We start from the raw sequence: 12548 nt of genomic DNA on the forward strand, positions 1-12548 counted from the left end.
CGTCCTGCTGACAAGACCAAACATCCAGAACAACCTCACCAATATACTCACGAGATGGAGGACTCACCGATACGTCAGCGCAGCCGACATTGAAAAGATGTATCGACAAATAATGGTTGATCCTCAAGATCAGGATTTTCACCGCATAATCTGGAGGAGTCATCCCTCAGACTCGATCAGACACTACTGACTGCCTACAGTCCCCTATGGAACCGCTAGCGCCCCATACCTAGCGTTACAAACATTACAGCGACTAGCTGAGGATGAAAAGCTGTGGTACCCTCAGGCTTGTCAAACCATCATCGATGACTTTTACGTGGACGGCGTACTCACGGGGGGAGACATTATCGAATATGTTAGAAGCCTGCAACGAGATCTGATAGCGGTACTATAATACAAAGGGGAGGTTTCAAATTGCGGAAATGGGCTGCCAATCATGACGCTCTGCTATCATCCCTACCCGACATCGACCGAGAAGGTAAGACGCCGCTTAACATTCAAGAGGATGATCATATCAAGACTCTTGGATTGAGATGGCTTCCAGCCAAAGACTTCATTCTCATTCAAATATCAACTTAAATCTCCAACTAAGGAGACATCGACAAAGAGACAGCTCCTTTCCGAAATCGCTAAAATATTTGATCCAGTGGGTTGGTTACAATCATACATTGTGTTTGGCGAAATCATCATGCAACAGCTATGGATTTTGGGAATTAAATGGAACGATCCCGTTCCACACGAGCTAGATGTGAAATGGCGCACATTCCTAGCACACTTACCAGAGCTCGAGAATCTCACGATCCCACGAGATTTCAACTATTCGACCAGCAATGCAATCCAGATTCATGGATTCTGCGGCGCTTCCGAGGCTGCATACGCTGCTGTCCTGTACCTAACAATAGAGGAAACGGGAGCAAAGCTATTCGCCAGACTAATCACATCAAGGGTCGCCTCCCTGAAAACACAGTCGATACCAAGTCTCGAATTATGTGGAGCAGCTCTACTGGCCGAACTAATGAAGGACACGCTTATGCCACACAATTGGGGTCGGCTCACATCATATTATTGGACTGGCTCTACAATTGTGCTCCAGTGGATTCGAAGTCCAGCAGCGAGAAGGAAGGTCGTCGCGGCAAATAGAGTTACTCAAATACAGTCGAAGTCAGACACTAAGCATTGGAAATACGTAAATAGCAGGTCTAATCCCGCAGACATTGCTTCCCGCGGATTATCTCCTCCAGAACTGGTCAACAACTAGTTTTAGTGGAACGGCCCAGAATGGCTTAGCGAGCAAAAAGTGAAGTGGCCAACAACAGATACGACACCTGATAATGCTTGAGCAAGTTCTTCGTCAGTATTGAGAATAAGGATGAGACGGACATTTTTCAAACATTCTCATCCTTTACAAAACTTATCTGTGTCATCGCATACTGCCGGAAATGGTTGAAGCAATTCAATAGCACATTCTTAACATCTGACGAACTACGAGAATTATATTCAGCGTAAATCCTCCCATCTGGACCAAAACTTGGCCGGAACTAGACAATTTCTCTTTCGGGATTGATGAGTCCAAAGTCCGCATCCATTTTACATATGTCGGACCGGACCAAATGGAGAGCAACTTGCTCTTTATGGTCCACGGACTCCTGACACCCAAAGTTCAAAAATGAAAAGAGGGACAAAGACCGCTACGGTTTCGTACCAGTGCAGAGGCAACTCATTAGACCCTGCCTCACCTCTGCCCTGTTTCGGCCAAGCTTTGGTCCGAATTATGGGCGGAATTACACTGAATATAATTCGCCCCTTGTTGTGTTTTACGAATTATAAAAGAAACCGGAGCCGTCTTCGTCCCTCTTTTCACCAGATAGTTGTGCCCCGCGGGCTCGGAACCCCAATAGCGGCGGCTTTTGGGAGTGAGCAAACGGGCTTCCGGTCATCGATATCCCTCAACCGCAGTGCCTCGGTGGGGGACAACTTACCCACCGTAGCATCTAATCCTACAAGTGTTTTAGATTTGGAGAAGAAAGTGTTCAAGCGAAGTACCACTCTACCAAGAACATCAGCAACAAAATCGAAGAAGGATAAATTGAAAGCAGATCGCTAGGCGACAAAAACAGAAACAACACCGACCGCATATATTCAAGAGGAGCAGCAGCAGGAAGTACTCCAGGACCAGGAAAAGGACCCATTCAGAAGAGGTTCGTCAACTTTGAGATCTCCGCCAATGCCAAACATCAAAAAAGATAAAACGGAGGTAAGGTCAATGAATGCCAAATGTGAAGGACTATTTAAAAGTAGTAATCTGCTTAGGAATTATGAACAGCAGAGTCCTGAAGCAGAGGAATTACCCTTCACACAGCTTGGTGCAAAAATAGTGGAGCTGTTCGAGTTCATCAAGGACAAGCACAACGTGCACCAAGCCATAAAAAATATAGTGAGAGCTATTAGAGTGCTCTACAACAAATCGCAGCAGGAGAAACGAAATTCCAAGGGCAAGTCGAAATCTGTTGTCCCAACGATGTCACAGTCGACCCAAGTGACACCTAATTGCATTGCAATCAACCTGCCACCAAACAAGAGAGTGCGGGAAAGAGATGTGGCAGGCACCTAAGAGGAAAAAGGCCATACAAATAGTAGTAGTAGTGAAAAACGGAACTAAAAGCACCGAAGAGAGAAAGCAGGTCCCCCAAGTGCGAGCTCAGGCAATCGACTTGACAAAATCAAAGGGGAATGAAAACAGTGGATGGACCAAGGTAGTTAAGAAAAAGGCGAAGAAAAAGGCAAAAGTGCGAATTCGCCCAGAAGCGATTGTATTCTCCAGCAATGGAAGTTTGTCCTACGCGAAAATATTGAAAAAGGTCAAAGCTGGCCCCGACCTTAAAGATCTAGACGGAAATGTCAGCAAGATTCGAAGGATCTAAAAGGGTGACCTCATGTTTGAGCTGAAAAAAAAATCAGCTTGGGGAAAACTGATGGTTTCCGAACTAAGGTAAGAACTCACCTGTGGAGAATGTCACAGTATGGACTTAAAAACATGAGCAGACCTTCATAGAGGTGTGGTTAGACCAACCCAATAAAGCAGGTACCTCTACGGAAAGAGCGGTCCATGTGGCCCAATGCATCGCCAAAGCGTGTACCGCGTCCATGCCTAAGAGGTGCTCATTCCCCCAATAGAAGACCAAACTGCTGATGGAATACTGAACTGACCAACCTTCGATCAGTCACCGAGCCAGAAGAGCGGCTCAGAAAGCGGTAGGCAGAACAGCCAAGGGTAAAAGGAAGAAGGAAGCCCGCAAAACGCTCAAGCTCGTGATCCAACGGAACAAGTGGGAAAGCTTTAAGGAACTCTGTTCGGAAGCGGACATAAACACGTGGGGGAGCGCCTATAGAATCGTGATGGGGCGATTCAGAGGCCGATCATTTCTGCAGACCACGTGCCCTTCACTTTTGTTAAAAATTATCCAGGGGTTATTCCCCCAGCAAGAGGAGGGCATAAAGAACTTCCAGCGACCTCTAAACGACACGGCCATACCACCAGTCACCACTGACGATCTGCTGGAGATCTGCGCTAAGATATCTACTAGGAAGACTAGTATGTGATCAACTCCATGGTCGCATCTATCCAGAACAAATTTGCAGTTTGCGCAGAGGAGACTAGAAAAGTGCGACGAAAGGGGACCAAGCCAAAATGAGCTGACTCTGCTCCGTGATATAATACCGTACGGTGGTTCCACAGGGCTTGGGGAGAGTAGAGGATGGTTTTAGTGGGTATGAATTCCACATGTTGGCGTGTCCAGGCCAGTGTCTTTTGAAGATTTCTACCTCCTCAAAAAAAGCTATTAGGAGGTTCATCACACGAAGAGGTATATGTCACACGTTGATCAGTGACAATGGAGCTAACTTTGTCGGAGCTGATAAGCTACTGAAAGGGGCAGCGAAACAAATAGTTAGAGAGGCACATGAGACACAGGCGGCTAACAACATCCAGTGGAAATTCATCCTACCAGAAAGCCCGCATTTTGGAGGGATCTGGGAAGCAGCCGTGAAGTCCATGAAACGACACTTAATAAAAGTGGTAGGAAATCGTCTGGTGAACGTGGAAGAGATGTATACGCTGCTAGCCCAGATTGAAGCCTGCCTTCAAGCTGCCTCCAGACCTCTGGCACACATACGACCCATATGGCTTAGATGCGCTAACACCTGGACACTTTCTCACAGGCGAAAACTTTTTTGAGTTACCTGACGGCAACACGTAGAACAACGCAATTTTGGCGACAATGGAGCGCAATACCTTACCCAGTTGCAACAACACGCTAAGTTGTTCGCGGCAGATCAGACATTGAAACTGAACGACTTAGTAATCATCAAAACAGACAACTTTGCATCCACGGTTTGGCATTTAGGTCGGATCCTGGCGCTTCATCCAGGGAATGACGGATTAATCCGAGTTGTCACAATAAAGACTAGGAGAAACATCGTGAAGTGACCCATCGCAAAGATATGCCCATTACCGAGCAACGATAATCACTAGAACTCGGATTCGCACCAACACAACACAGCGGATTTGCGCTCAATATAATTCGTAGTCATGTTGTGTTCTGCGAATTATGATATATAAAGGAGTGCTTAATATCTGCGAGCCATTTCGGTCACGCTGCTCCCAGAGCAGAGGTGAGGCAGCGTCTGACGATTTGCTATTGCCCTGGTAAGAAACCGTAAAACCGCCATCGCTGTTGTTAGTATTTAAGTAAGTTCCAACTCAAGTAGAGTTAATGTTAATCAAGCAATCATAAGACTACTGCGATTTTAAAGCTAACGGTGAGCCTGCCCTAGCACTAGGTTTTCATTCAGTGGCTCTTAGCCAGTTTTGGTTTGACGAGGCTACAAACCAAACACTATCTTCAAAGTAACTCGAAGAAAATAAGCCTTTTAGTCATATCCATATTCAAGTCACGTAAATAAGACCCTGAGTTCAAAAAGCTATCTTCCGAGGTCATTTCAAGTGAATCGAATCGAAGGCAACTTCGATAAAAAATCTTTACGCTTCTAATTTTCGTTACATCCATTCGAATTACAAAAATGAAGTTCAATGGCGACCGAGAATATTCACAAAAAAAATCACATGTAAAAACTGTTAAAAACTACAAACACGATAGTATCTCATCGTAACGATCATGCCCTTTGAGGTCTAATAGAAACACAATAAAATTACGTGAGTCGCAATCAAACCCACGCATCTTGATATGATTTTCTTATCGCAACAAATGTTACATTCCTTTACGTTGTAATAAATTATCTATTAATCGTGTTTACATCTTTTTTTTTCTCTCTTTTTAAATATTTTCCCTTGATGGGTATTAGTGTATCTTTTCTTCAATATTATTCTACTCCACCGGATAATTTACATACTTGGGTCTGAAGTGAACCCTCCGCTCAACCATATCGTCAAGGACATTGGGCAGAATTATTGAGTGCTTTTCTAAGTTCCTATTTTTGTCACTTTCCCGTCGCAGGTTTCTTTCTATAGCTTCCAATTTCTCTCTGGAAATAGAAAATAAAAAAAACAAGAAATTACGTATGTTGGACAATTTTATCTTCCTTGTTACTTTATATCTATACAGTTGGTAAAAATTGTAGAGAAATTATTAGAAAAAAAAGTTGCGATACAGTAAAAAGTGCTCTACTATAATAATCAAAGCGATTGCAAAAAATTGCTGGAAATGATGGCCACGTTTTAATATTTAAGGGGACCTGAAATAGGTAAATTTATCTTTTTCTTTGTATCTATATTGCTTCGCATTTAATTCGTATCTTCACTGTTCGGTTCGAATGAAGATTTATTCCACACACCGCCCTTACCGAGTCATGGACCTTGGCAAAACGGCTCTAGGTTTGGAGAAGGAGACAAGCAGAGCCAGACTAAAGATAAACACCAAAACAAAAAGATAGGGTTCTGACGAGCCATCGCACTTTTCCTATCTGCATTAATATTAATTTATATATCTTGATAGCTAGGGGGCTTATAACATCTGGGAGCGATTTCGGTAACGCTGCTCCCAGGGCAGAGGTGAGCCAGCGTCTGATGAGTTACCTCTGCCCTGGTAAGAAACCGTAGCCGTCTACGTCCCTCTTTTAATTTTCGAACCTTGAGTGTGAAACCCAAAAAGAGGATCCCGCGGACCATAAAGAGTGGGAGTAAGTTGCTTTCCATTTGGTCCGGTTCAGCATCAAGTGGATGCAGGCTTAGGACTCACCAATCCCTAAACAAAATTGTCAAGCCACCTTTGTCTCGGCCGGCCTTTTGGCTGGAAATGTTTAGCTGGTGTTGAAGTCTGACCCTATCTAAAGCGGGATAATCACAAGGGGAGTGAATAAAGGACCCCGCCCTCTCCGTAATCTCGGCAATGTGAATTGTAGGGTATGTCGAGTCTGGCAATATGGTCCATTAGGCCAATTCCCCGTACAAACGACCGCAATCCAGTTCGCATTTGCACCCATCTGGCCGGAAAGCTCAGGCGATCTGGTCTTGTTATAGGTGGCCCAAATCCTCGACTTGGCACAGGTAGTGAGCCTTCACTATGTGAAGTTAGCGTCTGTTAAGTCTCTTGACAGTCGCCAGCGGGACGCCAGCTGCACCCACCAAGGAGCTGCCAGAAGCAGAACACCATCTGCCCAGTTCATCTACCCGAAATCCATAAGAGAGTGACTTTAAACTTACCCCACCAGTATGGTAGCTGTCGTCACTGAGTACAAAACCTTGATGACTGTCTAGCTGTCGATTAGAATAATTGCTTTAGGCTTGGGATTCAGGTCATGTCCCAGCCACCGTCAGGCCACGAGTTCTGCTCTACTTGGAATACGTAAGCGAATCCCGCAAGCCCGTACGACTTGGCTACTCTGCGTTTATCCGAGAAAATCTTCGAATCCTATTAAAGCTGGAACTATTGTATTGCTTACTACCCAGAGGCAAATCCTCCACTGAAAACTGCATTTTCTTACAATGATCCCCTTACCGGCGTTAAATTCTATACACTTCTCAACCCGCAGCTCTATATTTAGCCTCCAATTTAACTTAGAATCCAGGATCACACCCGTATACTTTACCCTGAAGGAAGGTTTCACCCAGAGCAACGCCAGCTCCTCAGATGCCGTGATCGCTATTCCTGGGTGTTACATAATAGATTCGCGAACAGAATATGGATTTGAATCATATTGAGGCGAAAAATCACTTGATAATTCAGGCATAAACCGAGCGAATGTGAATTCTATTTTTTTTTTTTTCAATGGTTCAAAAACCTATTTTTCCTCAAACACATCGAGTACAAGTCTTTGTTTCCAGGTTGATGGAGTCATGAGTCTGTCATCCACTGAATGTGTTTGGGGAAAGATGGTGTGATCCATTGAATCCCTCCATATTCTCCGAACAAGGGAGAATGTTGGGGTATACCACGTCAACCCCGCCATCGTACGCGGCTATCTGAAATGTGCTTCAGCTCTCTCCACGATTTGCCGAGACGTCTGCTCTGCTTCCATATTGTTCTGCGCTAAGCGTCCTTTGGGCGACCCAATAGTCGGCCATCTTGGGAGTGAAGTCCTCGGTGTTTAACGTAGGTACCTGTCTTGAGACTTAATCCTACGGCCCTCTTCAGGCACGGATTGATTTTGTGACCACAATCAGAGCCCCGCTGAGACAAGCGCAACGGTACCAGTCTATACCAAGTGCATGGCTTAGCATTCATACTGGTGGATGCAAGAATTACATAAATCTCTACCGAACTATGGAGTACGGCACCCGTGTTGATACGCAACACCACGTCGGGGCCCGAAGGTCTCTTCTCGCTTGAGCACAACCACAGCCACCATGAAACCCCCACAAGGGGGCCAACCGCAACCAACCGAGCTGTACTCAGATACGACAGGAATTCTCCTGAAGTATAAGAGTCCAGGGGCTAAATGGCCATCTTGGGAGAGTGGACTTCACTGGGTAAGGATGTGGTGGATAGGAATGTGATTGTCGCTCCTCCTTAATGTGCGACCTATCGATTGCCATTTCCGCCTTCCGATTACATGTGGTATGATTGCCAGGTCCGTGCACCGTTCAAGTCTTTAATAGGATCAGGTCATCGTATTCAGATGATACAACGCAGAGAGATGTTAACAAAGATTTGGAGCAGCCGAGTTGCAGCGGGAGCCACTTTCACACACAGAAAAAACACTAGCACAGTCTACATTTTTTAATGCCGAATAATGAATTTTTTATTCCTCATATACCGGTATTTTGAGGACCAGTTGTAGGACATGGAAAGTAACCGTCTCTAGTATCCGTATGCTTCTAACCTTCTTCAACACATGTCCCCACTCCGCCACATCTATCTAGCTAGAGAGCATATAGGTCCTAGGCTAGAAACCAAAGCTTTCTCTGGCAGTATCCCCTTCTGTGAGAACGTTCCTTTATCTGTTGTTCTCGGGCCTAATTCGCCTAGGACTCCACTACATGTCGTTTGCCGCATAGAAGACACTGTCGCTGCGTTATCTTCGGACTTGATCCTATAACGGATTTAGCTGAGGACTTCCGCAGAGGTCTTGCCTCTCCTCGGCTTAATAAGCAGAGTTGTCGGTCTAGCCTTCCTTTGTTCCCCCATTATTTCTTTTGGTGTCCCATCCTTCGTGTCTGGCTGAATTAATTTTTTTGTCGTAAGGCGCATCGTGTGTAAAGGAGCGGACCGTAGGAGTGAGGAATGGGTACACCTTTCAGGACAAAGGCCCTACTCCAGTACCTTAAGACCCGAGATAGGCTTAATTGACGAATCAGTCCTCGCTCGGGGAAATTCGGTCTCCTAGTATCGGCTCAATGCACACTACCCGACCAGAGTTCCAAAGGGACAGGCTGGTAATACACGCGGCAACTACCACCTTGGCAGAAATTGATTCACATCATCCCATCGACATCGACAAGGAGTTGTTGACGGCTCCGGGGCTCCCAGTGTGTTCCGACGTGTACTGATCACTTGCTATTCGCTCTTCATCTAGCAGCTTTCTCGAGGCTTCTACCTAGGACGCAGATATAATGCCGCCTAAGGGGTCAGAACTACTTGCTCGGACACCACGTGGGCGCCACTCCCCGTACCGTCAACGATCCGTTAAAGATCGCTGGCGACCCATATTTTGCTATGTGTGATAGTATTGTAAGCTTGGCGAGTGAGGTGCTCCTGCTTCAAATGCCGTGAAAACTCGTGGCGATCACCTCCCTTGTAAAGTTATGGCCTCTCAAAGTGATGTTTTTTACGTCCTCATGGTCAAGTCTGAATACCTTGTGGGAGGAGAGGATAAGGTAGGTATAAAGTAGATAGTGTTAGGTTCCCCTTTCATATCCATTTATGCAATTGCCGGTGGTCTCTTGAAAATCATGACACCTCAAAGTAGGGCTATTTTCATGTCAAAACGGTAGATTCTAAATCTGAGCGATATCTGTGATATAGGAGTATATGAAGGGATAAAAGGAGGCCCTTTCTCTGAGGCTTCGTCGAAAATTCGCGACGGTCACTTTTCCTCTTCTGAAAACGTTATGGCACTTCAAATGTTTAGTATTTTGACACCATTATGGTATAGTTGGCTTTCACAACTCCCTGCTTCCGAGCCCCCCATAACACTGTTGGCCGTCATAGTGTAATATTGACCACTGGGTCTATCCCCTTTTGCGGAAGGTATATGTACATTCAGTATTAATACTCGAATGGCAAGAAAGCTCTCAGCAGTATCAGTCCCATGTTCTTGCAACCTTCCTTCTGCACTTTATAGACCATGCATTGAAATTTACCGCAGTAATGATGGGTGACCATATGCTTGCATCCAGCACCAGTTCGAATAGGTGCTGCCTAACTTGTATGTAGTAGCGAGACATGCACAAAGACACTAGAGATGCAAAGATACAAATCCCCATAATAATCGGGTTACAAATTTGGTTCAACAACAACGAATGGCTGACGCTCAACCGACATAGTTAGTTTTAACCATCAGACATTAGTTTTGACCTTTACAAACACGTTGGTAGACGTTGGGTTCACTTTTTGAAATGGATATCTTTCAGTTTACCAACTTGTGTACTTCCCTCTACTATCGATCAGCCGTACTGCGTTTTTTTTTCTGCATATCTGGCCAATTATTGCTGCATTTCCACCATTTTTTGTAATCTTGGACCTTGGCCAAATGGCTTTGGATTTGGAAAAAGAGACAAGTTGAGTTGGACTTAAGATAAACACGAACAAAACCAAGGTCCTCAATCTGACAGGTCATCGCGCTCTCCCTATCTGCTTTAATGGGCAGAACATCGAAAGCGTCGATCAATCTGAATATCTAGGAAGCGTGGTTTCTACAGACGGCGGCACCGAACTAGATGTTGCCTGACGCATTAATATCACTAGATTCGCTTTCCAATCTTGTGCAAGTAAGACTGAAAACCTCCATGCTGACTTAAAGACTGGATAAGGCAATAGTCAGCCTCACCATGCTTCCGATTCAGCCACGCATCTAAGTTGCCAATGAGCCGCGCAGTCCATTGGCCTCCAGTTTCATTTTGCCAGAAGAATTGCCAGTCATCTAGGGTGCGTTGCCGTTCTTCACGAACACCCACCTCCTTGTCTCCTCTCCTTTGCAAATGTATATGGCTTGACGCGTCTTAGCAAGAAGGACAACGGGGATCATTCCCGCGATTACCATCGCGGCCGGTTCGAAGACAGTGCGGTACCCAGACGCCACCCGCAAAGCTCCCCCGATATACCTCCTTACCAAGAGCGTCAGCCCATACCTCTGCACTGTAGAGCATGACAGACTGCGTTGAACTCATAAGGATACGTCATTTGCTAGACGCAGGACCCCCAATAATTGCCATTAGCCTACTTTACGCCGAAATTTCAGCTGCAAAAATCATCTTTGAGTCATCATGATTATCGGCTCTCCGAACGAAATGGAACGCAGGGTCGGAATTCTATTTCGGTTTTTTCAAGTGCATTCGCTTGTCCGTCGCATCAATATGTCAAGTCTGCTTTGCGCCTGTTCGACAGTGCATCCAACTACAAGCGCCGCGACATCATAACCGACCAGACATGACTTTTCTCGCATGTCGAGTTTCAGCAGCCTGGTTCGGCCAGCCGCGAGCTTTACTTTTAGTTATCGCTCTGCCTTTATGACACACCTCCTCGCTGGCGTGTAAACGTTGTGCCGCCCATCAGTACATAGAAGTCTTGTCACGACTGAGGCCCCTCCGGAGCATGCGAGCCTCACACGCTGTTGTTATCATATTTATCTCTGATTTTACAACAGTGTCAGCTGCAACGTCTCCCCGGAATCGCTCTCTAATGCGACTCTGTCTGTTCCAAGCGCTTTGGCGGACTTCCCAATATTCCACACGCAAGGGGAGCGCTGGGTTGGTGCACGCCGACGATCACTTCGAACGTGATGTACTGGTGATCATTGCCGAGAAGTCTTCCAGGACTCGCTACTCGTCCAGCGATGGTGCCAGAGATTCCGACGCAAAATTGATATTAGGGATGCTTTCCTCGCGCAGAAACGTTCGCGTGGATCCGATATTTAAAAATACGAGCCCGGTTCTGGCCGCCATTTCCAGGATCCGTTTCTCTCTAGAGTCTAACTGAGGTATGCCCCATTCAAGAGCCCTAGTATTAAAATCACCACAAACCACGATTCGATCCTCCGTGCCCCAACGGCGTCCTCCAGAGCATCAAGCTGGCGCCGGAAGTCCGGGATTGTCTCATTCAGCGTCAAGTGAACGCGGCATCCGCGGTATACTGTCCTCCTGCCGGGTCCCTTCAAGTCCAGACACCTATCGCACTTGATGGGGATTATTTGCATTCATACTTTGCAACTACCAACTTTGATTTTCCCGCTGTTAAGGAGTTCCTCGCATATAGCTCAGGGACTTCCACCACAATAAGTTCGTGGCCTCGAACATTTACAGAGGTGATACCTATTCGGGCATTGGTTACCTCTGGACATTCAGGTTTTATGGTCTCCTCTACTTCGATCTCATTTTCGAAAAGGGATCGGATAGCCCTGTCAATGGCGATTGTACCAAAAAGTCTCTTTGATACCAAATCCAATTACTCATCAAGTCACCTTTGCCACATCAGGTCTACAAAACTTCATCTACTGCAAATAGAAACAAAGATAGGTGAAATTTCCTATAATTGAAACAAAGACTCGACAGGAACGACCTTCAAGGTGAATTCCATGATACGACATTCGTTACGTAATCTAGTATCCAAGCTATACTTATAGCATGCGCTGAAAAAGCGCATACAATCAAATTAAAAATACACGGCTCTGATCTAACAATATTCGCACTTTTACCAAAGCAGACAATCAGAAACTCTATTGACAGTTACGTAAAGATAAAATATGTTAGTAATTAACTATCAATTTTGATAAGATGTTATCGTCAGTGACTTCCCTCTATTTACTGGAATAAGAAAAAAATAAAAATAGAATATGATGCACATCCCAATATAAGTAGTTGATAATGCACCAATCAC

The 12548-nt window shown here is 45.4% G+C and overlaps 2 protein-coding genes across 2 annotated transcripts in view; one reads left to right on the forward strand and one right to left on the reverse strand.

Annotated features, from left to right (window-relative positions):
• The window catches only part of LOC119656597 (CAD protein), an 89544-nt gene that overhangs the window by 41839 nt on the left and 35157 nt on the right, over nt 1-12548 (forward strand). The window lies entirely within an intron of this gene.
• LOC119656598 overlaps nt 1-12548 on the reverse strand; it is a 31946-nt gene that overhangs the window by 4535 nt on the left and 14863 nt on the right. The window contains exon 2 of the mRNA XM_038063025.1: nt 5410-5541. Within this exon, the coding sequence (XP_037918953.1) occupies nt 5410-5541 (132 nt within the window). The remainder of the gene's footprint in view (nt 1-5409; nt 5542-12548) is intronic.

The sequence above is a fragment of the Hermetia illucens genome, chromosome 5, assembly GCF_905115235.1.
Source record: "Hermetia illucens chromosome 5, iHerIll2.2.curated.20191125, whole genome shotgun sequence".
Taxonomy (NCBI): domain Eukaryota; kingdom Metazoa; phylum Arthropoda; class Insecta; order Diptera; family Stratiomyidae; genus Hermetia; species Hermetia illucens.